This window comes from Nothobranchius furzeri, chromosome 1, assembly GCF_043380555.1.
Source record: "Nothobranchius furzeri strain GRZ-AD chromosome 1, NfurGRZ-RIMD1, whole genome shotgun sequence".
NCBI lineage: Eukaryota > Metazoa > Chordata > Actinopteri > Cyprinodontiformes > Nothobranchiidae > Nothobranchius > Nothobranchius furzeri.
Window position 1 is genome coordinate 103,969,144 of NC_091741.1, and position 26,969 is coordinate 103,996,112.

Below are 26,969 nucleotides of genomic sequence, written 5' to 3' on the forward strand. Positions count from 1 at the left end.
TCATGTCCAAGAGAAACCCAAGTGTTTTCTAACTTATCACACGTTCACCTAACCCGATAGAACAGTCAGCCAGAGAACTTCGTTCCAACATGTTTATCACTTTCACCAGTAAAAGGATGTGATCTCACGTTGTTTACACTTCTTATAATAGACTAAAAGTTGTGTGTATTTGGAAATATTTGCACTTGATTTGCAAAAGTTATGAGCAGGAACAGAATATTTAAGGGGAACAAAGCTTCTCACAAGACGTGACTGTAGATTTACTTCCATGCAGCATCGTTTGACTGATGAAGAACAGATCGCTTCATTTAGCCTCCAGATGTTTTGTCTGTTTGTTTTGACTGTAAGAGCTGAGAATGACCTGGAGACACCTTAACTTAGGTGTGTGCTTAGGCTGATGGCTGTTTACTCCATCTAATAACAATAATAATAATAGCAATTATTAGACTCAATAACACAGAGTGAGATGAAAGCTCTCCATGAAACAATAAATACAATAAAATACAAAGTGACACTTGGTCAAATGGAACTGATGTCATTAACACTCGAGATACTAAGTAGATAGCACCTAATACCTGTAAAAGTAATAAAGTCAACTTATTAGGACACACCTTTATAAGGTTATTTAGGAATGCAGGCAAGATACAATCATGGGCAGGAATAATTAAATCAATTACAGGAACAACAATACGTTCAAGATCATCATAATCAAGGTGGAAGAAGCAGTAAAATCAGTGGTAACAGCCCGACGCTTCAGACTGACCAATGATGGTCAAGTCAGACATGACCTGCACGTAGGTTCAGCCAGACACGTAGGGCATGCTTGCCCAAACAGGTGCGTTTTGAGGAGAGTGTTGAATGGAGGTAGCTGGATGAATAAATGGAGGCAGTTCATTCCAGAGCCGAGGAGCTTGTGAGCCAAAGGACCTAAGGCCCATGGTGGATGGGCTACACGCGGTGTCACAAGTAGGTTACTGGTGGTTGAGTGCACGGTGGCATGGAGCTGTGATGCTGAGAGCTTTATGTTAGCAGAGGAGTTATAAACTGGATATCTTACAGGTTACCAGTGAAGCTCTGCAAAAACAGGCGTAATGTGCTGAGAAGAAGGTGTTCTAGTGATGATGCGGGCTGCAGCAATTTCTCTCCAGTTAGCTCAGTTAGTGGTATGAAGATACAAAAAGGGCTGGAACTATGAGCTCAATGAACTCATTTTATGTCACTAATTCAGTTGTTTTGTTCATAGTTAATCTTTACAGTGCGGGTTATTAAAACAGTATCTGCCCTGTGATTGGGTAAATCCACCTTAGATCACAAGGCAGTTTAGCCTTTTGAACGCCAGGTGGCAGCATCACAACACAGCACCAGGACCTTCCTGCTTTTTCATGTGGAAATACAGGAAGTGACATGGAACAGATTCCAGTCTTGTTCAGGAATTAGACGTTTTAAATAAGTGAGAGGATCTAAACGTTTAACCAGATAAACAACGCGTTTCCTCTCTGACCCGAACCCTGGACCAATCAGGAGCTAGAAATGAGGGGGGGGGGGGGGGTGCACTGGAGCATAGAAGGAAAAAAGTCAAACAGTGAAATGAACAAAAACAGACTGTTTACTATGACTAGTGGTTAGTGGTCGTCAAGGCAACCACCCGCTGGGCCCCCGAGACAAACAGGAAGTAGGGTGCGAACCGGGAACAGCAACTGAAACCGAAACAGCAGTTAGAGCTCAACTGTGTGTGTGTGGTTAGACTGTTGTTAGACATGTCACACACACACACACACACACACAGAAAAGAGCTAAAGCTGCACCACCCCACCCCCGTTATCTCAGCAGCTGCACATAAACGAGCGCTCCGCTCCGGGATCACAGCCATAAACCTGGACTCTGATCTTTTGAACACAGCAGATAAAGGTTGAACAAACACGGCAGTATAAATAAACTCTTTATTTCAGACGTACAGAATGATTCACACGCAGATTCAGAAGGTTCACAAACTTATGATGGATCAACAAAAACTCAGTTTATGTTCCCGAAGGGCATCGTGGCACTAAATAACAGCAACAATATCTCACATGACTGGACTAACATGATGGCTTGTACAGCAGATGAAGGACTTTGGACTCATGATCATGAATACATCTTTGGTGTGTTTATACCACGGGAACGCCTCACCGTAAACATCACACACACCGATCCAGGATCAGCCAGAGAGGGGAGGGGCTTAGATAACAGCCCGTTAGGCTGCATCAGGATCAGGACGCCAGAAGGCACCGAGGAAGCGTCCACATTCAGCCTAACCCTAACCAAGAACAGCCACCATGTTCCTGCCCCCGTCTGTCATGTTATCTTATTACAGTCTTGTTCTGACACACTTCCTGATACGGTGGAGAGCTGAACCTGATCCTGTTACCACAGCAAGGTGTGTGTGTGTGAGTGAGAAAGAGAGAGAGGTGTCTTCAGTTCTTTTCTAAGAACTTCTTGTAAAAGTCAGTTACTAAAAGACTGAAGCAGTTTGGCTGCAGACAAGATCAGAAGCCACACACACACACACACACACACACACACACACACACACACACACACACACACACACACAGGGCTGGGCATCTTTTGATTTTTAACAATTCCGATTCCTCGTTTCGATTCTGATTCTTTCAAGACATGACATGCTTTACATGAGCTAGCTAACCACAGGTCCTACTTGATGAAATAATCTGAACTTCAACATAATTCTTTGAACAACAACATCACCTTAATTTAGACAAAAACGTGTTTTGGAGAAAAAAAAAGAAAAAGACCTGCAGCACAACCAGTGTGTTTGTTTCTGACCACGACCAAAGTCTGGAAGAAGCCTCTGGGATGAGAGGCTAAATGTCTCCAACATATCCAGAAACGTCCAGCTGTTTTCAGCTAAAACTCTCAGGATGATCATGTCCAGGATGACTGAGAACTACACCTCCATGCTGCAGCAGCGTTCAGGCAGAACAGGAAGTGAAACTTAAACGTAGCTGCTGTCAGTAACAATCTAACAGATTTAAACATTAAACTCTCAACAGAAATAGTTCAGAAAGGAAATTAAAATGTTCACAACTTTGTGTGTGATTTATTATTATTATTATTATAATTATTTATTGTGGCAGAAGCTGGTGTGGTCCACCACAGAGAAGATGCTTTAGCATGATGACTAATTATTCTACAAGTTATTGTTCAGCCTTCTGACGCTCACACACACACACACACACACACAGACACACACACACACACACACACACACACACACACACACACACACACACACACACACACACACCACAGGTGTGTAAGGTGCTGATGCAGTTGCAGGCATTAAGTATAAAAGCTTCTTACACCATGGGGACACCAGAGCGTCCTGAAGTGTCCAGCTGTGGGACATGTGGCTGGACATGCGGACAGTGACAGAAAGACGAGGTTCTGGTTTGTTTGCAGCTAACTGAACTCAATAGAATGGACGTGTCCACCCACATGTCGCCAGGCCTCACTGGGCTGGGACTGGTATCACCATCATGGTCTTCTGGAGGAGCCCCACAGGGATGTGTAGCTAAGTCACAAAGTGTCTTCATGGAGTACCACAATAGTGGACATTTGGTCTCTGTGACTCAGCAAAGACGAACTGAGCACATGTGTTTGGGGACACCCCCTTGTCCCAGTCCAGTGGGATGCTGGCTTAGAGGGGACGAGGATCCGTGGCGTTCTTCTGGTCCTCCTGCATGGGGGAAGTGGGGGTGGCTGCAGTATGAACTGGTCAGCTAAAGACAAATCCTGGCATGTGGTCCTTGCTCTGTCCTTCCCATCTCCTGAAGACATCAATGATACTTGTTCTGAGGTCAGGAGGAAGTGACATCAGAGGTTTTCCTAATGACACTGGCACGCATCTCATGACCACTGCTGGCTGAGGACGAGAGACAGTTCTGGTTCTGGCTGTAGGTCCAGCTGTCCAGGTGGTAGCTAATGAGGGGGGCGGGGTCTTTCATGCTGGTCACCCTAAAGTTGGGCTTACTGGGACTGACGAAGGTGGACATGCCTGGGAGAGAGCAGGACGGGATCCTGAGGACAGAGTTGTAGTCATGCTTCCATCCCACACTTTTACCCTGTTAGAGACATGGAGACAAGAACGTCGTTAGAGACAGCCAGTCAGGGACAGCAGGCCTTCCTAACCCCGTCTAACTCGTGGACCTGAGTCGTATCCTCGTACCACGAGTACCTCCCGAGTCAAACGTGTTGATGATTCTCCAAAAGTACAACTGATCATAAATGAAAATCATTTCATTAAATCTCCTGAACCACGTGTCACTTTAGTTGACACTGCAGGTCAGTTCAGGTCCAAACAACCCCGGGTCATGTGACTGGAGTGGGCAGTCCTAGGATGGTCGTTCATGAGTTCAACAGCAGAGGGAAGGAACGGTTCTTGTGGCGAGAGGTTCTGGTCCGAATAATAATTTTTATTTGGCGTGCCTTTCAGAAAACCCAAGGAGTACAATCAGGTTAACAATAAATAAAACATTTAAAGAGTAGAAAATGTAAACCCCAAATATAGCATCAGATGAACACCAAGAACAGCTACAGTTTAGAACAGGTGAGTGTTGAGATCAGCCTGAAACAGGTGAAGACTAGTCATGTTCCTGAGGTGAGCAGGTAATGATTGCCGACCTGCTAATGAGAAGATGTGCTGGTGGGTCAGTTAAGTAGATGGAAAAGGACCTGAGCACACCAGAGGGGTTAGTGACTTCTAGGAGCTGGGACAGACAAGAGGGGACTAGATTTTGAATGAATGGATTTAAGTTTTGTGGTGGACCCTGAATTTTATTGGCAGCCAAAGAAGCTGCTGAATAGCGGGGGTGATGCCATCAGAGTAGGATGTTCTGGTGGTTATATAAGCAGCCAAATGGATCTGAGCCTTCTGCCACATGGCAGCGAGTCGAAGTCCAGGGTGACACGGGTCAGCTGTGATCCGACCTGCATGCCTCAATGACCTGGAGGTGTACAGGTCCTTTATGGAGGGTAGTTTACAGCCAATGACCTTCTCAGCAAAGCACACAACACACTGCAGCCTCTTCATATCCCTGATGGTAGCTCCAGAGTACCACACGGTGATGGAAGAGGTGAGGATGACTCGATGACTGCGGGGTAGAACCGCCTCATCGACTGTGCTGATAGGTTGAATTTCTTCAGCTGCATCAGGAAGTTCATCCTCTGCTGGGCCTTTTAATGATGGAGGTGATGGTGGTGGCCAGGAAGAGACATGAGTCCACCATTGTGATGGGGTGTCAGACAGGGTTATGGGGTTAGCACCAGGTTGTTGTGGCTGCAGCAGGACACCAGCTGTTCCTCCTTCTGTAGGCAGACTCGTCCCCGTCAGAGCAGAGTCTGATGACGGTGGTGTCGTGCTACAATGTTAGGTTCCCGTGGGTCACAGGTGTCTTCTAGGTTTTACCAGCAGGTGTGTGACACAGCTGTTTCTCCACAGACATCATTACTGACTGGGTCAAACAATAAGTGGATGACTGAGACCTTCAGTGATGTGGTTCCTCGTTCTGCCACTAGACACTGTTCTTACGCATGGTCAGAGCTGGTCTGATGTTTAGGAACATTTCTACACCAGTACTAGATGGTCAACACCACACTAAAACAGATCTGTTCATAAGTAGGCGATGAATGAGGAACCTGGAGTTTAGGGACAACCTCTTAGACGGCTTTCTCACACCTTAAAGAACAAACCAGTTTATACAGTTTAACCCCAGCAGCCGTCTAACTGGTTAGGACGCATTTGTGATGACGACTACACCAGATAGTTTCCCACATTACAACACACACACACACACACACACACACACACACACACACACACACACACACACACACACACACACACACACACACACACACACACACACACACACACACACACACACACACACACACACACACACACACACACACACACACACACACACACACACACACACACACACACACACACACACACACACACACAACCCACAAATCAGATCAAACTGTTAATGTTTGAAAGACACAGTTCCTGACAAAGCCCTCCCTATTCTCACTTTGTTGCAACACTACAGGAAGGAACACACACACACGCACGCATGCACACACACACACACACACACACACACACACACAAACACACACACACCCTGTGTGAGTAATGAGCACAGAGCAGGTAGAAACCTGTTCCTCTGGTGTGAGGCTCAGCTGGAGATGCCTTCGTGTCTCTCCCGAGTCACACTCACCTCTCTGGTGTCTTCGGTGTCGCTCTCCGTGTCGCTGCCTGTACAAAAACAGAAGTTTATCACTACAACACCACCAATGAGCTATCCAGTCCACTCATCTGGTTTGTGTAAACTTTATTGATCTGTGGACATAAACAAACACGACAATGACACCTTATGCTTCTATAAACCGATTCTGTTCGCTTTCTTTGAGACAAACTAAATTTGGTCAGAAATCAGTCCAAACCCTAACCTCCATCAGTACTGAGCCCCACAACCCAACATTTGTAGTTACTCATCCTGGGTAGGGATAGACAAAGTGCTGTGGTTCTACAAAACATTGGCCATAAGCCTGTCTTCTCCTAATTATACAGAGGAACGGGGTAGCAGCTTCAGCAAAGAAGCCCAAACTGCACTTTCCCAGCAACCACTACCAGCAGGATCATCACGCATACTCTGAGTAGATCCAGGGACCTCGGTTCAGCAGGACAGTCCTGAAACACCTTGCCCCAGTGACGGCCGGGGGAATTCTCATAAAACATCTGAAGCACCTCAGCTGGCTTCTCTCAACATGGAGGAGCAAAAGCTCTACTCTGAGCTCTTCACCCCATCACTGAAGCTGTGCATGGCTACCCAATGGAGAACTCTCATTTCTGCTACTCATGTTCTTGACCTTGTTCTTTCGGTTATTACCCACAGCTCATGACCACGGGGTGAGGATTGAGAGCTTTGCTGGCTTAGCTCCTCTTCACCACAACTGACCAGTTTAGTGGTTTCATTGGGTCTGGGCGGTAAAACGAGAATTAACTGTTACCAAAGTCTTGGAATACTACCAACATCATGTTGTCCATTGTTGGAATGTCCTACCCTTATCTATGATCACAGGCAATGAGTAGTGACCGTAAGAACAAGTTCACTGATACAGGTGGCCGAAATGAGTCATCCAAAGCGCCGAACACAACAATGAACATGAAAACCTTTTAAAAGAAAAGACTTAAAAAGAGCGATACACTCTTAAAATTAAGGTTGATGAAAGAACATCACATGAGCTGATGCTGAATACCAGAGCAATAAAACCTTAATACAGCTAAACAGCACTGGTAAAATCACTAATGATCTACTAATGGCAGCAGACTCAGGCCTTCTCTCAATTCTTGTTCTACTAGATCTCAGTGCCGCATTCGATTCGATCGCTCATAACATACTTCTAAAAAGATTAGCATCTATCGGCATTAGTCACAATTCCTCTAGCCTGGCTCATCACATACATATCTGATCGTACTCCGTTCATTCAACTGCAGTCTCACTCTTCTACTTCATTCCCGGTTCCTGCAGGAGCTCCCCAAGGCTCGGTTTTGGGCCCCCTTTTATTTATTATCTATCTGCTTCCCCATGGTTTAGGGCTGGGTGATATGGTCTAAAATCAATATCACAATATATTGAGGATTTTCAATTAAATTCAATTCAAATTTATTTATAAAGCGCCAAATCACGACAAGAGACATCTCAAGGCACTTCACATAGTAAACACTCCAATACAGGTCAGGGGCCTCATTTATCAAGCTTGCTTACGCACAAAACGGGGTCGGAAAACTGCGTAAGCAACTTTCCACGCAAACTTTGGGATTTATGAAAGAAAACTTAGCGGAAAAATGTGCGCAACTTTAAGCTGACTAAGGACCTTGTTTACGCACATTGTGGACATGGAGAGCACCTGCAGTGCTGCTGCTGAGACAGATAAAATTATGAAATCCTGCAGCATTATCACTGGTACTGCTTCGTTTTCACACAGAACAAGAACCCCCACAAGCACACACACACAGCCTGAAGTGCAGAATACAGAATGTAGAATATCAGCAGGGGGACAGATTGAGACAGAATGTCATGCGTCTGTGACAGTGTGTGTCCTGTCACTGTGACCCAATTGATCATGCGCCCTGGCTACTTGTATGGGGGAGATCTCCATTTGGCTGACTGATTAGCGTGCGTGACTTTCACCTGGGAGTCAGGGGATCAAATCCCGATTGGACCATTTTTTTTATATCCGCCACAGATCTCTCTGAAGAATTCACAACATTGACGGCTTCAGCAACGCTGTGCCACTCTGTGGATTTTCTCTTATTTGTTTTGCAAAAGCACTTCCTTTCATTTCTCCACCTCACCCACAAGTACCTGAATTTTTGCTTCTGTGAAATTGCACTTCCTTGATCCACGGTCGCCATGTCATTGGCAGAGCGCTGCAACAGCCGGCTTATGTATATGCATGAGGTCCACAAGGCACTTTGCATTGACTATTTATGGCAGTAAATGGGCGTGGTGAGGGTGGGATATGACTAAAATGCAGCTGAGAAACATTCTCGTTAGTCTCCGATTTATAAAGCAGAGATTGCGTGCAGCTGTGCGTACTCCATGTTTGATAGATCACAAACCTACTTGGCTTAAGTAAATATTTTTTTGCTGAGCTTAAAGGAGACATAACATGCTTTTAAGTTATTCCTTTTTACATCTAAATCCTTCAGTTGGGGTCTAAATACAGTGGAACTGCAGTTCTTTGGTCTGATTTCCTCATTATTGTTGCTCTACAGACCCTCATCTACCCCTGTTCTGAGGACAGTCTTGAGAACGAGCCGTTTTGGGGTACTGTCTCTTTAAACTGGAGGAGGAGCTGTTCACCCATCTCTACAGGTAAAAAGTCTTGGTGTCATACTGGAAGGTACACATTCACTTTCACTTACACTTTCAAATCTCACATTAACCATGTTACTCGGGCCACATATATCCATCTACGCATTTTCAACAGACTCCATTTTTTTTCTCACGCCTCATGCTGCTGCAATCCTCGTTCATAGCCTCATCACTTCTCGCATCGACTATTGTAACTCCCTTCTATTTGGTCTCCCCACTAAATCCCATCATAAACCCCAACTTTTCCAGGACTCTGCAGCACGCATCATTACTGGTATCCCCTCGAGAAATCACATCACTCCTATTCTTAAAAAACTACACCGGTTGCCAATAGAAACCACAATCATATACAAGATCTTAATACTCACATTTAAATCTATCCATAACATGGCCCCACTTTATCTGTGTGATTTATTAACTATTGCAATCACTTCCCGGTCTCTTAGATCCTCATGTGCACTTCACCTTTTTCAACCTTGAGCTCACCTTACTGCCATGGGGAGCAGAGCTTTCAGTTGCTCTGCTCCGCCGCTCTCGTATGCACTTCCCTATGCCATTAGAAATACTGCCTCATTTACATTATTCAAGGTACACCTCAAAACTCACCTATTCAAGCAAGCCTATTCCCTTCAGACTTAAATCTTAAAATGTTCAAATTTTAATGCATCTTATTTGCTCGATCAACCTCTGTGTTGTTTTTAATGTTTTTATCTCTGTGTTTTGTTGTAAGGTGTCCTTGGATTTGAGAAAGGCACCCTCAAATAAAATGTATTATCATTATTAAACACTGCATGCAGATAAAAACTAAAACCAGCAACATATAAAAGCAACGCCAATTGACACATTAGTCAGACCAGAGGCCTAAAGGGATGCTTTAAATCCATAATGCGGTTTCAGTTTGGCTTTAATGGCCCCACGTGGCCTCATGGAGGGGGCCATCGTCTAGCACACTGCTGCTAACCATTTAAACATTCTCCCTCTCCTGATAACATTTTACTCTTTGACAAGGAATGTGCTACTACTAGTTTACCCGTTTAATTATAGATTCACTAGGATAAATACAATAAAATGTATCTCTCACCAAATAGAATATTTACTAAGAAATCTCAATGTAACCAAAGAAACACTACTTGGTATATATGGTGTGTGTGTGTGTGTGCTCTGTCTTCTCCATCCCCAGTGAGTCGTGGTGGATGGCTGCTTATACTGAGCCAGGATCCTCTGGACGTTTCCTCCTGTTAAAAGGAAGTTTTCCTCTCCACTGTCGCTGCATGCTTGCTTAGTATGAGGATTGCTGTAAAGACTCTGGCACTAGTCAGTGACTCGATGCAACCTGCTGCGTTCCTTATAAAGGAAACTTTTTACTGATTGGCTTAATGACCTGACCTGTATTGGAATGTTTACTGTGTGAAGGTCATTGAGACAACTCTTGTCCCGATTTGGCGCTATATAAACTTGAATTGAATTGAATTGGTTAGCTGGCTCATTTAAAACATGTAATATTTTTGGATCCTGCCACTTGAAATATTCGGAATCGGGACATGATAGGAACTGAAACTGTTCAAATTCAAATGTTGCCCAACCCCAACCAGTACCAGTTAAATTGAGGAGTTCTACACTCTTACTGCAGAGGAGATGAATGGCCTACGGAAGCATTCTGTTTTACATCTGGGATGTCTCAGTATGCCTCTGAAGGAACTGTCCATGGTCCCCACAGTGGAAATGAGTGGTGGGATGGGTTATTTCTAAGAGGTCATCTTCCGCAGCATCCTCGTTTCACACATCTCCTGAACAGATTCCAGTGAGTAGCCCAGAACCAAGCTAGCTTTGTGAACTAGCTTGTTCAGTCTCTTCCTGTCTTAGTCAGAGCTGCCTGCACCCCAAAAGACCACAGCAGAGTGGATAACAAAGCCAACAAAGTTAAAGTCCCATTAGTTGCAACACTGGTGTGTGAAATTTGTTCTCCACATTTGACCCATCCCCTTGGAGAAGTGGTGAGCTGCAGACATGGCCACACTCAGGAACCATTTGGTTGTTTAAACCCCCAATCCAACCCCTTAAAGCTGAATGTCAAGCAGGAAGGCATTGGGTCCCATTTTTTCAGTCTTTGTTATGACCTGACCAGGAGTTGAACCCTGATCTCCCAGTATCGGGATGGACATTCATATTACTGAGTGCGTTTACATGCAGCCAGTAACCCTTTTAAAACCCGAATATTCACAATAACCCGGTTCCGCACGGCCATGTAAACACCGCCAAAAACCCGGATATGCTCATAACCGGGTTTTAAAAAACCCGGTTACTACACCTGGGGTAACCCTTTTCTAACCCGAATGTTTGGTCGTGTAAACGCATATCATGATATCCCCATCAAAGCGTGTGTTCTGCGCATGTTCTGTTCGCAAGGAATCTTGGTCTTTTGAGTAGCGAGACGTCTTGTATGCACCAGAACACCGGAAGTAAACAACAAGTTGGGAGCAACATGGCGAGTCGCGGCACAGCACCACACTTTTGGAGTGACGAGGAAACCTCTGTCTTCATCGGTCTGGTGAAAAGTACGAACATTATGTCTTTTGTTGACGGCCGAAAGTACAGAGACAGCGAAATATGATGCATATTGCGTCTTGATGTAGTCCATACGTCCTGACGCTATCCCAACGTCCGCATTTAAATCGGGTTATGCAAGTTAGGGGTAACTCTTTCTATTTATGCTTGTAAACGGGTTATTCTGATCAACTCAGAAACCCGAATACCGACCTTAACCCGATCATAACCCGGATATTGGCTGCATGTAAACGTAGTCACTAGGCCACTGAACAACAGAGTGATAAAAATATTTTAGCAGATGGAAATTAACTCCAAAGGGCCTCAGCCTCCTCAGGAGGTGGAGGCAGCTTTAACCCTTCTTAAACAGAGCATCTGTGTTTTTGGGCCAGTTCAGTATACTGGTGAGGTGAACACCCAGGTACTTAAAGGGACTTTACGGAGTTTTGAATTTTTATGCTCGCAATTGCCCCCTCAGGCCAAAAGCGTAATGGCAGCTTCAATAGTAGGCTTGTGCACGAGGCGCGCATGCTGTATGTGCACACTCCTTAACGAAAATAACAGCTGAGACAGTCAGCTCTGTGTGTGTGTGTGTGTGTGTGTGTGTGGCCCGGAGGACAGGAGAACGTGCAGCTAATTAATTAAATAATTTGGTTCTGTAACTTTCTCTTCAGCACAGCCGACAAAGGTTTAAGATGGGTCAGTCCTCCTGCATGCTCTTGAAAAATTGTTCCAAAATGAAAGTTGAACCCACATCTTTTTTTATCTGTGAATTCAATACCGTTCGGCGAGTCTCAAATAAAAATTTGGGCATCTTACTGTAAAAATATATACCATTAATGTAAAAAAGAAACACTAAATAAACTATGTTCACATCCAGAATCTAACCCGGGTCTTCTGCACATAAGTCCGACGTGCAAGCTCATGCGCCAGTGATGTCACTTGTATCTGTACCATCAATTTGCTTGATGACAGCTGAAACAACGCTCAAAGAACGGTTCGGAGGCCTATGCCTGAGCGTGAAAGCACACGAAGCAGCCTGCTCGACCCAAGCAGCACTCTTTTTCTGTGATTTTACAGAAAAATAGGCAATCACAGTAAAAATACCAGGGCTCATTCTACAGGACCAGGGTATTGCAGGAGAATGTATTAAGAAGAAATTTATTATTTCTATACATGTTTTGGCTGTCAAACTTCCATAATGCCCCTGTAAAGGTAGGGCAAGAAGAAGAAGAAAGAAGACGAAGAAAGAAGATCTTTTCTACAGCACCCCTCAAGATAAAAATCACGAGGCGCTTCACAAAAACAAAAAATTTAAAATATAAAAAATAATTTAGAAAATTATTAAAAATATGTTTAAAATTAGCAAAAATAGATAATTGTGATTAAAAAAGGTTATGAAAGAGAGAGAGAGTTAATAGGAAACAGGGAAGTCAGTGGATCCTGAGGAAGGTGAAGTAGGTAGGGAGAACAGAATAAGGAGAGGGTGATGATAAAGGTCCCACCAAAGCCTGAACAGGTGAGTTTAAAGGAGACCACTGGTCTCAGGCTCAGGGGGAGAGGTCCAGAGTCTGGAGGCCACAGCAGCAGATGATCTGCCACCTTTGACCTTTAGCCTGATGCTGCACAACCAGTAGGCTTTGGTCATGGGACCTGCTGGGGGTGTAGGGAATGAGAAGTTCACCAATGTAAGATGGTGCTTGCCCATGTAAGCCCCTAAAGACCAGAACCAGGATCTTGAAATGAACCCTGAAGTTGACGGAAAGCCAGTCAAGCTGGAGGAGAAGCGGGGTGATGTGGGTGTGTTTGGAGGACTTGGTCAGAAGCCGAGCACAGGCATTCTGAACCACCTGTAGACGGTTCAGGGAGGTTCTGCTCAGACACGTGAAAAGAGTGTTACAGTATTCTAAAGCCGGGCGTACACTGTGCGACTTTTTCTCTTTTTTGAGCCGATTTTCCAGTCGTGCGAGAATCCACGACATCGGGGCGAGTTTTGCGCCGAGCGGTCGTGTAGTGTACAGGGGGTTACGAGAGGCGATTATCACCACGTGACCAGCTGCCGATCAGCAGTTGTGAGGTCGCACGGACTTCTGGCGTGTTTAATATTTCGCTCGTCCCTCGTGAGGGTATCGCACTGTTGAAGCGGCGCTGCGAGCAGCTGCGACCCAAAATGTATCAGAACCGCTCACGGCGCATGCGCAATCCTGCATCAACGCCCCTCGCTCGCTATTTCCCTAATAACACACGCTGTTCGTTTTTGCTTCTACACGTTTTTTTTACTCACAAAGATTGTCAAGAAAGCGTGTTTGTCGTGTTCGTGTCAAATTAAACTGATCACAAAACACAGATTTACTTTCTTTATTTCGTTTTCCTCATCCAACCCCCATAAATCCCTGTGTGTCCTCCTGCAGCACTCCCGAAGGACAACAGGCAAAACAAGACCAAAAAGTCTGACGTGTTGAGTAAAAACTGCTATTTTTAGCATATTTTTACGTCCGACGTGTTGCTACCAGACGTACAGTGTGAGCAGTCAGGTCGCATCCGAGAACTGGGTCGTGCAGTGTGTAGTGAAATAGAGTGAGATCTGCTCTGCGAGGAAGTCGTACAGTTTGAGCTGAAGCTGAACACTGCGAGTGAAAAAGTCGCATAGTGTACGCCCGGCTTAAGCGTGAGGAGATGAAGGTGTGGAGAACAGTCTCAAGTTCAGAGTGGAACAGAATGGGACTCAGCTTAGCAATGTTCCTGAGATGGAAGAAGGAAGAGTGAACAAGAGAACTGACATGAGAATCCAGGGTGAGAGCTGGGTCAAAGGTCACACCAAGATTCCTGACAGAGGGTTTGGTGTGAGAAGCAAGCTGACCAAGAGAGTCTCTGACTTTGGGAACCAGCTTGTCTGGGGCACATATGAGGATCTCAGTCTTATCTTCATTCAGCTGAAGAAAGCTCCCACATCCAGGTTTTAATAGAGTCTAAGCAGGTGTGTAACAGCTGCAGCTTAGACATCTCGTGGGGCTTAAAGGAGATGAACAGTTGGATGTCATCTGCATAAAGATGGTAGGAGATTCCATTAAAGGAGCAATCAAATTCCAATCACAATTAAGATCTGGGTTTTGAACAATTATAAAAACGAAACAAGCTGATTATTTTCTCCTTCCTCCTGTATATATATATATATATATATATATATATAGAGAGAGAGAGAGACAGAGAGACAGAGACAGAGAGAGAGAGAGAGAGAGAGAGAGAGAGAGAGAGAGAGAGAGAGAGAGAGAGAGAGAGAGAGAGAGAGAGAGAGTTTTTCAGCATCACTCCTGGAAAGGAAGCTTCTAATCTTAGCAATATTCCAAAAGTGAAAGAAGGAATTCCTACAAACCTGTTTAACGTGGGATTTGAATGACACGTCATGGTCAAAGACAACACCGAGATTCCTTACTTTGTTCTCGGAAACTAACTTAATGATGTTCAGGTCAGGTGATTGACTAAGCAGTGTCTGAGTCTTTACAGCAATCCAAATACTAAGTAAGCAGGTAGCAACAGTGAAGAGGAAAACTCGTTTTCAATAGGAAACCTCCAGACACACACACACACACACACAACATATATACCAAGTAGTGTTTCTATGGCTACATTGTGATTTCTTGGTAAATAAGAGTTTGTTTCATTTTTCAATGGAATTAATGAAACAAATCAACTCTAATGGTAGTCTAAGTTCATGACCAGAACCTGTATAGATGTTAAAGTGTAGCTACACTGAATATCTACAGTTGTCTGGCAAAGTCTAGCCATTACCTTCAAAGTCACTGCAGCAGTTTATAAAACACTTTAATAGACAGAGGCAAAACCAATATCATCCGCCACTTCTCTATCAAACGCAAACAGGTAGAATCTGGTTAACCTGTGAATTTTCTCAGCAAGACACTCTGTACAGCCTCAGTAAACACATGCACATCCATCTCTCTCTCTCTCTCTCTCACACTCACACTCACACTCACACACACACACACACACACACACACACACACACACACACACACACACACACACACACACACACACACACACACACACACACACACACACACACACCAAAGGAATTAAAAAGTGACCGAGCCAGCTCTGCCTGAATGACTGGTCTGAGGTCAGGGTGAAACCAGCACCTGTAAGGTGTGACTGAAACCATCCAAGTCGAAGAGAAAGATGCTGACCCAGCTCTAGACAGTAGAGCTGTCATTTTGGCCATAAATGCAGGCTGACTATGACATTGTGGATCAAAATGGTTCAAGTGTGCTATTATTTAATTGTTTATAGATGTGTGAGCCTAATAATATGGTAAGAAAATATAATTTTATTCCAAACCTTAAAAAGAAGTCTCTCTATAGCAGTGGTACTCAATAGGCGGCCCAAGCGTATCCCCATCCCCTTGCTGCACTGTCTTGGGTGACGCACGGTAGTGAAACTAATGTGCATCACCTACCCCCACTGTCACGGATGATGCATGGTAGTGAAATGAACTGCATGCCAAAGGGAACCGGTGCAGTGTGTGACGAGTGGCAGCCGAAAGCGGAGACCTTGGCAGTCTGATCCTCGGCTACAGAAGCTGGCTCTTGGAATGTCACATCTCTGGTAGGGAAGGAGCCCGAGTTGGTGTGAGAGGTTGAAAGGTGCCGACTATAGCTGGACTCACCTCAACGCATGGCTCTGGCTCCAGAACCAGTTACCTTGAGAGGGGTTACACTCTAAACCACTCTGGAGTTGCTTCCACTGAGAGGCACCGAGCAGGGGTGGGCAAACTTGTTGCCCCCTATCTTGGTGCCTGTATGTTGGGGTTTACCCCAGTGAATGACAGGGTAGCGGGGTAGCCTCCCTCCGCCTACCTGAGGTGGGAAAGGTCCTGACTGTGCTCGTGGAGCAAATTGCAGCTAAATCGACCCACTCTTTTTGAAGACCTTAGAGGAGGGCTGGAGAGCGCTCCCTTTGGTGACTCCCTTGTCCTGCTGGGGGACTTTAATGCTCACATGGGCAACAACAGTGAGACCTGGAGATGTGAGGTGGGGAGGAATGCCCCCCCAGTCAGAATTTGAGCTGTGTTTTGTTATTGGACTTCTGTCCTGGTCATGTATTGTCCATAATGAACACCATGTTTAGACATAAAGGTGTACAAATGTGCTCTTGGCACCAGGATACAGGAGGCCGCAGCTCGATGATCAACTTTGTTCTTGTTTTCTCTGATCTGCGGCCGCATGTCTTGGACACTTGGGTGGAGCGGGACGTAGCTGTCAACTGACCACTACTTGGTGGCGAGTTGGCTCCAATGGTGGGGGAGGAGTACGGTCATAGCAGTGCTGTGGCTGCAGGGTCACAGGTGCCCATCGTGGTGGCCACCCCCAAACACGCTGGTGGACACTTGCGGTTAGGAATGCTGTCAAGCTGGAAAAAAAAAAAGAGTCCCATCAGGTTGTTTTGGCTTGTGGGACTCCAGAGGCAGCTGATAGGTACCGGCAGTCCAAGCGGAATTTGGCTTGGGTAGTTGTGGAGGCAAAAATTGTGTGGGAGGAGTTCGGTGAGACCATGGAGCAAGATTTACACTTGGCTTCGAGGAGATTTTGGTCCACCATCCGGCACCTTAGAAGGGGAAAGAAGTGTGCTACCAACAGTGTTTATAGTGAGGATGGTGTGTTGCTGACCTCAACTAGGGATGTTGTGGATTGGTGGGCACTTGTTGTGGATTGGTGAGTACTTCAAAGACCTCCTCAATCCCATCAGCACGTCTTCTGTCAGGAAGCAGGGTCCGGGGACTCTCCAATCTTTGGAGCTGAAGTCACTGAGGTTGTCAAAAAGCTCCTCGGCAGCAAGGCTTCAATTCAATTCAGTTTATTTATATAGCATCAAATCATGACAAGAATCTTCTCAAGGCACTTCTCAAAATAAACATTCCAATACAGTTCAGTTCATTAAGCCAATCAGTAAAAGGTTTCCTAAATAAGGAACCCAGCAAATTGCATCGAGTGGATGAGATCCACCCGGAGTTCCTTAAGGCTCTGGTTGTTGTTGTAGGGCTGTGTTGGCTGATGCGGCTCTACGATATCGCATGGACATCAGGGGCAGTTTCACTAGATTGGCAGACAGGGGTGGTGGTCCCCCTATTTAAAAAGGAGAACCGCAAGGTGTGTTCCAACTACAGGGGGATCACACTCCTGAGCCTCCCTGGTAAGGTCTATTCAGGTGCTCTGGAGAGGAGGGTCCATCGGATCGTCAAATCTCGGATTCAGGAGGAGCAATTTGGTTTTCATCCTGGCCATTCAAGTTTGCTCAACCCATCTACATGTGTAGATTTGGGGAAGGTGTTGACCGTGTCCCTCGGGGGACATTTTGGGAGTATGGGGTACCAAGTCCTCTGATATGGGCTGTTCGGTCCCTATATGACCGGTGTCAGAGCTTGGTCCGCATTGCCAGCAGTAACTCGGGCTCTTTTCCAGTGAGAGTTGGACAGATTCTCTTCATAACTTTAATGGACAGTATTTCCAGACGCAGCCAAGGTGATGTTGGGATCCATTTTCATGGCTTGAGGATCAGGTCTCTGCTTTTTGCAGATGATGTGGTCCTGTTGACTTCATTGGAACGTGATCTCCAGCTTTCACTGGAGTGGTTTGCAGCAGAGTGTGAACCAGCTGGGATGAGAATCAGCTCCTCTAAATCAGAGACCATGGTCTTGAGTCGAGAAGGGGTAGAATGCCTTCTCTGGGTCAGGGATGAGGTCCTGCCCCAAATGGAGGAGTTTAAGTATTTCAGGGTCTTGTTTATGAGTGAGAGAAAACTGGAGAGCATGCTTGATTGGCAGATTGGTGCTGCGTCGTGGTGAAGAGAGAGCTGACCCAGAAGGCAAAGCTCTCGATTTACCGGCCGATCTATGTTCCTACCCTGACCTATGGTCACGAGCTTTGGGTAGTGACCGAAAGAACGAGATTGCGGATACAAGCGGCTGAAATGAGTTTTCTCCGCATGGTGGCTGGGCTCTCTCTTAGCGATAGGGTGAGAAGGTCGGTCATCTGACAGGGGCTCGGAGTAGATCCACTGCTCCTCCACATTGAGAGGAGACAGTTGAGGTGGCTTGAGCATCAAATTAGAATGCTTCCTAGATCCCCCCCTGGTGAGGTTTTCCGGGCACGTCCAATCAGGAGGAGACCTAAAGGAAGTCCCAGGACACCGTGGAGGGACCATGACTCCTAGCAGGCCAGGGAGTGCCTTGGGATCCTCAAAGAAGAGCTGGTCCAAGTGGCTGCGTAGGGGGAAATCTGGGCCTCTCGACTTTGTTCATGCCACCGGAGTCCGGATAAGTGGACGAGAATGGATGGATGAATATTCTTTTCTTTTGTTTATACATGTAAAAACAAGCTCACATACCAGATGGATTGTAGAACAAATAATTCTAAAATTTCAGTAAAAATTATTATAAATTACATGCAATTTTTAAAACATATTTAAATTAATACAAAATATGTCAAATAGTTTTTATGTTAAGGTTATTTTTCTAAACAATGCAACAAAAATGGTCATAGAATAAAAAAGATGGATATTTTGAGTAAAATACAAGCTAAATGTGATGAAAACAATTCTAAATGGCCTGAACTAAAGTGAAAAATGTAAAAACACAAATAACATTTATTTTTCATGTTTGTTCGCTCAAAGAAGTTGACCCTTTGGGTGTGAAGAGTTTTTTCAAGAAAATATTCAATTTTGACACGAATATTCCAAAAGGTTGTAGCTTGGAAATGGTCAGAGATAAAGGTGAACTGTAAATGAGAAAAATCTTCAGCAGGACCCAAAGTTTGTGGTGGGAGCTAATTCACTCATCTAATTTGTTGGAATGCATCACTTTTACAGACATTCCTTCTCATTTTTACGTTATTTAGAAATTTTTATTCTATTTTTATATTTATAATTTATATACCATACAATTTTATTTATAAAGCACAGTTTAAAATAGCATGTCAGCTAACCAATGTGCTGTACATAAAAAGCCGAAGGCTAAACAGGAAAAGTAAAACAGGAGTCGTGCAGTTTTTAGTAGATCTTGAAGGGTAGGCGATGCTGAAAAAGTGTCTTAAGAGCACACTTAGGGATGGACCAAATGCACTTGGATGGGTAAAGAGTTCCAAAGTTTGAGTGCAGCATGAGAATAGGTGTGCTACCCCCATGATCGGCTGATCGAAGGGAACGTGTGGGTGTATATGGAGTCAACAGCTCAGTTAACCCTCCCACTGTCTTTATGGGTGGCCCCACGAGGAAAGTTGACCATTGAGCAGGATTGATGGTTTATCCCTTGGGTCCATGTGGCAGGGATGGAGTGAGCACCACCTCACCCCTGCCACGTGGACCTCAAGGGATAAACCATCAATCCTGCTCAATGGTAAACTTTCCTCGCAGGGCAACACATTCTCACTCCCAGCGCATCAAAAACAAACGCTTGGTCAGCCACCCTCCACCTCAGACTCCCGACGCTAAAAGTGCCCTTTTTCGTTACTTATGTGCGAAAAGGGGTTTCTCCCTTTTGCAGATCTCAATGCAGCGTAAAACTGACGCAATGGGATATCCGCTGATGCGGCACAGAACCAGCTCATTTTACCGCACCTAAACCTTAACGTTTCACTATTTATAACCTTTCCCTCTCCCTCACCCTAACCTTAACTCTCTTGCTACCTAAAACGTTACTCTCACTGTGATCAAGCGTCTGTTCCCATGCATTCTGACTGTGAATTTTCGTATTTGACGCCCAAGGGGAACGTTAGAACATACCATCTGGCGATGGGGAGGTTACAAATACCCTCTGCTTTTAACCTCCACCGTGGTAGTTGAAACCTCCCCTCGCGTTGGCTCGGTCCAAACCCGACCAATGACGAGGCGGCTCCCGCCGTTCACTTCATAGAGCCGGCTTTTAGAGCGACCGACACATCACTAACGTGTTAGCTAGCAAGATGGTTAAGGTTAGGATAGGGGTGAGGGGAAGGTTAAATAAGAGGATACGATTAGGGTGAGGTACAATGAGCTTGTTTGGTGCCCTGGCTGCGGACATCCCATCGCGTCAGTTTTACGCTGCATTGGGATGCAACGGTAGCGGATATCACATCAGCAGTAGCTCAGGTGGTAGAGAGGGTTGCCTCATGATCGGAGGGTCATGGGTCCGATTCCAGCTCCCGCCAGGGGTATCCTGCTGTTGTGTCCTTGGGCAAGACACTTCACCCAACTTGCCTGTGTTAGTGGTGGTCAGAGGGGCCGATGGCGCCAAATGGCAGCCTCGCCTCTGTCAGACCTCCCCAGGGCGGCTGTGGCTACAAGTAGCTTACCATCACTAGCAGTGTGTGAATGTGAGAGTGTGTGAAAGCGACTTTGGGTGACTTGAAAAGCGCTATATAAGTTCAATGCATTATTATTATTATTACTATCAGTCAGAAAAGGGAAAAAACCCTTTTCGCACATAAGTAACGAAAAAGGGCATTTTTGGCGTCAGGGGTCTGAGGCAGAGGGTGGCTGACCAAGCGTTTGTTTTTGACGTGCTGGGAGTGAGAATGTGTTGGGGGTCACCCATGAAGACAGTGGGAGGGTTAGATAAGATGAAGACAGACCGTTCAAACCCTTGTAAACAAAAAGTAAGACTTTGAAATGAAGCCTAAATTTAACCAGGAACCGGTGTAAATTAGCAAGAATGGGTGTGGTGTGCATGCATCTGAAGAATGTAGCCGAAGCATTCTGAACTTTCTGTAGTCTGCTCAAAGCGTGTGCATTAATCCCAGTCAGTACAGAGTTGGCGGAATCCAGGCGGGAGGTAATGAAAGCGTGAATGACAGATTTAAGATTCAGGTATTTCAGGATGGATTTAAGCCGTGTGATGGAAGTGACGCCACGAACAGCTGGCGGCTCTGACGAAGGTGGAGGTTCTGACCGAAACATGTCAGCCGAAGGTAAAAAACATCCAATTACTGCTCTGTGTTAAATATGAAAAAATAAGATAACTATAAAACCTACTGAGACTAAAATACATTTTCATCATCAAGACTAAGACTAAAACTAAGATGCCCGCCAAAAACAACACTGGTCTCACCGCAACATGAAGACACAGGAGAGATCTGGAGCGGGTACGAGTGGGAGGAGCTAACTGTCTGCTCCTCGTTCTCGGTGATGACCTCAATGGTCTGACAAACGTAGGGAAGCTGCTCGCTGTTGATCACCTGCTCCTCAGCTGGAGGGTGGACCCCTTCCATGTGGACAAAGACAGAGGAAACTTAACTTTGATTAAGGCAAACCAAAACAGCGACAAATAAACATTTCCAAGTCCTACCTGACCCACTGTCAGCTACTGTAACCTCCACCAGTTCCTCTTTCAGGATTTCCTCTTTGATTAGGTCAGCAGGTCCAGACTGAGATGAAAACAGAGGAAGAATATTCAGACTGGCTGCAAGCTTTGGGCTTTGAAGGCTCACGTTCCACCAGAAATAAACAGACTAGTTACCAGAACCCCTCAGTAACAAACAGCTAGTTAGAGATCAGACTGCTTCTACAAGCCCTCACCTTCCCATCTGTTATGAGGACGACATTTAACAGGTCCTGTTCCAACTCTAGCTGCTCACTATTCTGTTGGGATGAAACCACCTTCAGTAGGGGTGTGTCAACTTGGGTAGTAGGGTTGGGCGATATGTTAACTTCTTCCAACCTTCAATTGTCAGTCTAATAAAATATGATGGATGATAGACAATGATAGACTGCTGGGCTTTGTGGTTTCTGTCAAAGCAGGGAAACTACCTTGTATAAAAAAAATCCCATCTGACCCTCCACGGGTGGTCCCATCCTTCCAAGATCAGGTCCTCTACCAGTGTTTCACAACCCTGGTGCTCAGGGACCACTGATCTGCTTGTTGTCCTTTGCTTCAGCACACCTGAGTTATATTACCTCCTCAGGAGGACATCAAGTGCTACAGATGCCTGTTAATCACTCATTTATTTAAGTCAGGTGTGAGGCAGCAGGGAAACATGGGTGCTTAAGAGGGCAACATGGAAAACATGCAGGGCAGTGTGCCCTGAGGGCCAGGGTTGGGAAACACAGCTTTACCAGAGGCTTGGAGCTTGAGGGTTCTGCAGTATCTTAGCTGTTCCTAGAGCTGCTCTTTTCTGGACTGAGATGTCTGATGTCTTTCCTGGGATCTGCTTTAGCCACTCCTCCAGTCTGGGAGTTACTGCCCCGAGGACCACAGGCACCACGGCTGTCAGACTACCCACCCTTTTTGGAGTCCTTACAGGGTGCTGGAGAGTGCTCCTTCAACTGCCTCATTCTGCTGAGGGACTTTAACGCTCATGTGGGCAACGACAGTTCGACCTGGATAGGTGTGGTTGTGAGGAACGACCCCCCTGATCTGAATCTGAACGCTGTTTTGTTACTGGACTTCTGTGCATGTCATGGACTGTCTAAGCAACACCATGTTCAAGGTGTCCATATGTGCTCTTGGCACCGGGATACCTTAGGCTACAGTTCAATGATCTACTTAGTTTGTTGTCATTTCATCTGATCTGCGGCCGCATGTCTTGAACACACGTGTGAAGGGAGGGGCGGAGCTGTCAACTGACCACGGAGTTGGTTTTGGTGGTGGGGGAGGATGCGGTTTGGGTGGTCGCGGAGGCAAAAACCCGGGTGTGGGAGCAGTTTGGTGAGACCATGGAGCAAGATTTCTGTATTGTAACAAGGAGATTCTGGTCCACCATCCAGCGTCTCAGGAAGTAAAAGCTCTCAAACCTAAAGTGCGCTATCAGCACTGTTTACAGTGATGACGGTGTACTGCTGACCTCTACTTGAGACGTTGTGGATTAGTGGGCGGAAAACTTATAAGACGTCCTCAATCCGACTGGCACGTCTTCCAGTGAGGAAGCAGAGTCTGGGAACTTTGGGTTGGACTCCTCTCTGGGGCCGAGGTCACTGAGGTGGTCAAAAAAATCCATTGTGGCAAGACCCCGGGGGTGGATGAGATACACCCAGAGATTCTTAAGGCTCTGGACGTTGTAGGGCTGTGTTAGTTGATGTGATTTACACAATTTACCGGTTGATCTACGTTCCTACCCTCACCTATGGTCACTAGCTTTGGGTAGTGACCGAAGGAAGGAGATCGCGGATACAAGTGGCCAAAATGAGTTTTCTCCACAGGGTGGCTGGGCTCTCCCTTAGAGATAGGGTGAGAAGCTCGGTCATCTGGGAGGGGCTCGGAGTAGACCTGCTGCTCCTCCACATCGAGAGGAGCCAGTTGAGGTGGCTCGGGCACCTGGTCAGGATGCCTCTTGGATGCCTCCCTGGTGAGGTTTTCCAGGCACAATTTTTGCCAACACTGATGCATAGGTTGACATTTAGACAAAAAATAATGCAAGCTGAATTTTTTTAATGTCGTTTTTTTCTATTAAGTGAAAACTAGAAAAAAAAATTATATATATATCACAAATAAATGAAAAACATGAACACACTTTCACTTTCGTTTTGGTTTGCGCAAGTCACACTGTTGTCCTGTTGCGGTGTTGGAAATGTCTACAGTAGGTTAAGTGCAGCGTTTCACACCATGGTTGATAGTCAGACAGGTTAATCTCTGCAATCCTATTCTCCATAAAGTCTTTTAGCAACGGGGAACCTAAGTCTCCTCCCTTTTTGGTCAGCTCACGGGCCCCCGAACAGGTCGATAAGTTAATTCTCGAACCAGCTTTGCCTTACTCCCTGAATCACATGTTGTACCTCAATTTAAAAAAAAAGTAATTTGTTTTGACTCTGACCATCATGTACTTTATTAGCTTGTTAAAATTTGTAATTAAAATGTCTACAAATCAGACGTGGCATATATGACGTCCTCTCCCCAAGCGTAGATGCTGCTTACAAAGGTTAGAGGTATTTGCCCTGATCTTTATCATGTTGTACAGCGCTTTGTGATTTATATCTGTGAAAGGCGCTATATAAATAAACTTTTACTTACTTACTTACTTACAACAAGGACAGATTTATAGTGATTTTCTCAACGTTTTATGCTTCTTTCAACCACGTCTGGTTTGATTACCTCAATTTAGTGAGACTAAGATTAAGAATAAAGTCCCATTAGTCATCAAGCACTGGTGAAATTTGCTCTCCACATTCGTCCCATTCCCATGGGGAGCGGTGAGTTGCAGACACATCCACACTCTGGAACCATTTGGTGGTTTAAACCCCAATCAAACCCCTTAAAGCTGAGTGTCAAGCTGGGAGGCATTGGGTCTAGGGTTGTCACGGTGTGAAAATTTAACCTCACGGTTATTGTGACCAAAATTATCATGGTTTTTGGTATTATCGCGGTACTTTTTAAAATGTGTTACATTTTCAGACGACTAAATAAACCCTGTATATCAGGAAAATATTGTCCTCAGTTTGTGTCTAAATTTTGCCTAAAATTTATTTTGTAATTATGTTGTTTATTTGTTTACATTTTTCCCCTTTAGTCTTTAAAATAGCAATATTTGCCCATAACTTCTTATTTTTTTGTCTGTTTGATGTCATCATTTAAAAAATATTAGATCAGATGATACTCAGTACTCAAGTAGCCTTCTAATCAGATACTTTTTTACCCTTACTTGAGTAATAAACACTATATCAGGAAAATATTGTCCTCGGTTTGTGTCTTTCCAGTGGGCTTTGCAGATTTGGGAAAATGTCATCAGGCAGTAATCATTGTTAAATTCACGCAGAGATTTGAAGCGTTGCTGCCTTTCACACACTTTTTCCTGCACATGCTACAAACAGGATAGCCGTCTTCTATCAGCTGTCCCTCGGCATTCTTCAAATATCCAAAAAATGCCCATACTTCCGACTTTGTCTTCTTTGAGGGATAATAAATGTCCTGAGAGCTGCCTTCTCCTCCTTTGACCATTATTTCAGCTATTTCAGCTTAGCTTCAAGGAAGTTTTGGCTGTAAACAAAGTGCACATGTGCCGCCGGCAAATTCAGCAGATAATACGGTGGCTGGTAAGGGTCACCGCGCCTACACCGCAGCCACGGTAATCCACCGAGATAACATATTTTTTAAAAAACAAGACGGTTATTATTATTGCCAACTTTTTTACCGGGGTTCACCACTACACCGGTTACAGTGACAACCCTAATTGGGTCCCCTTTTTTCAAATCCGGTCTGGTCTTTGGTATTATCTGACCATATTTGAACCCACAAAGTCCCAGTCCCAGGGTGGACACTCATACCACTAGTCCGTTACATCTTTTCACACAAAACCTAAAATAACCGTCGCCAGCATTAAAAAAAATCAGAGCTTTCTTGGCATCAAAATACGTCTTTAAAAATCGCGGACATCATATGTGAAATTCATGGCATTTGTCAAACTGGATCAGGAAATGACTTAACCTCTCAGAGTCATATTCGTTTTCTCTTTTTGCAGTTGGGGACCCATGGTCCGGCAGTAGATGGGCATGACTTAGGTTCCCTATGACTAACATGCCAGCAGACTTTAAAACAAGGTGTAGGTGAGACAGCAGAACCACACTGTCCAATCAGCATTCCTCATCCCAACATCCCCCACACACAGTTCACCCACCTCCTTATGTCTTCTAGACGTTCCCTCCTTGTCAGCCTTTTTCTTTCCTACATACACACCCAAGAGAAAAAGTCAGGTCTCAGGTCAAATCTACAGCAGGTGAGCAGAACAGAACCAGAACTCACCTTTCTTTAGGTTCCTCTCTGAAGACGAGAGCATCTTATAAACCCTAAAGGCGTTGGTACCCTTTTTGATGCTTTTATCCTTCACCTCCTCGATGTCTGGAAGGCTGTTCATGGCACAGCGGAAGTTGGCCTTCCATGTCTTTGGATCGGGTCGGTCTACACCTTGCTGATACTTACCTACAGCCCAATGAACCAGAGCACATGGTTCAGACTCAACAGGTCAAGAGTTTTTCTACAGTAACCCAGAGCTGCCCCTCCCACTTTTGTAAGCCAACTATTATTGCATAACTCTGAAGTGTCTTGGATTAGCAACAGCAGAAGAGAAGCAGTCACCCGTGTGTATGGCCCATCTCATGAAGAGTGGGGCATCTTTCTCCAGATCCCAGCCATGACGAGCCGCATGCATCCAGGGGATCTGAAAAATTCTCTTTTCCTGCAGATCAAGTGCTTTTGTTATCGTGTGAACCACAACACGTGAGTCTGAGCTCGTCTCCAGGTGGACTCTTACCTTGTTAACCCACTTTAGTCCTGGGATCTGACAGGAATTAATCTGCTCCTCCAGCCACGGTCGCATCCGCATCCTCTCCACGGGCATTTTCAGCTGTGGACACACAGGTGTACACGCTCAAGTCATGGTACACACACACAGCGTTTCCCCTACATAGGCTCAAGGGTGGCGCTGTGCCACGGCTCCAAATAATATGTGTGTATATACATATATATATATGTATGTGTGTATATATATGTATGTGTATCTA

The 26,969-nt window shown here is 45.2% G+C and overlaps 1 protein-coding gene across 1 annotated transcript in view; it reads right to left on the bottom strand.

The window, feature by feature from the left end:
* Positions 1-1,926: 1,926 nt before the first annotated feature.
* Positions 1,927-26,969, bottom strand: part of irf2b (interferon regulatory factor 2b) — a 37,088-nt gene continuing 12,045 nt past the window's right edge. Inside the window, exons 2-9 of the mRNA XM_015967452.3 lie at positions 26,720-26,812; positions 26,545-26,644; positions 26,212-26,388; positions 26,087-26,133; positions 21,829-21,907; positions 21,592-21,744; positions 6,288-6,325; positions 1,927-4,124 (exon numbers count right to left, since the gene is read on the bottom strand). Of these exons, the coding sequence (XP_015822938.3) occupies positions 3,861-4,124; positions 6,288-6,325; positions 21,592-21,744; positions 21,829-21,907; positions 26,087-26,133; positions 26,212-26,388; positions 26,545-26,644; positions 26,720-26,806 (945 nt within the window). The 5' untranslated portion in view covers positions 26,807-26,812 and the 3' untranslated portion in view covers positions 1,927-3,860. The remainder of the gene's footprint in view (positions 4,125-6,287; positions 6,326-21,591; positions 21,745-21,828; positions 21,908-26,086; positions 26,134-26,211; positions 26,389-26,544; positions 26,645-26,719; positions 26,813-26,969) is intronic.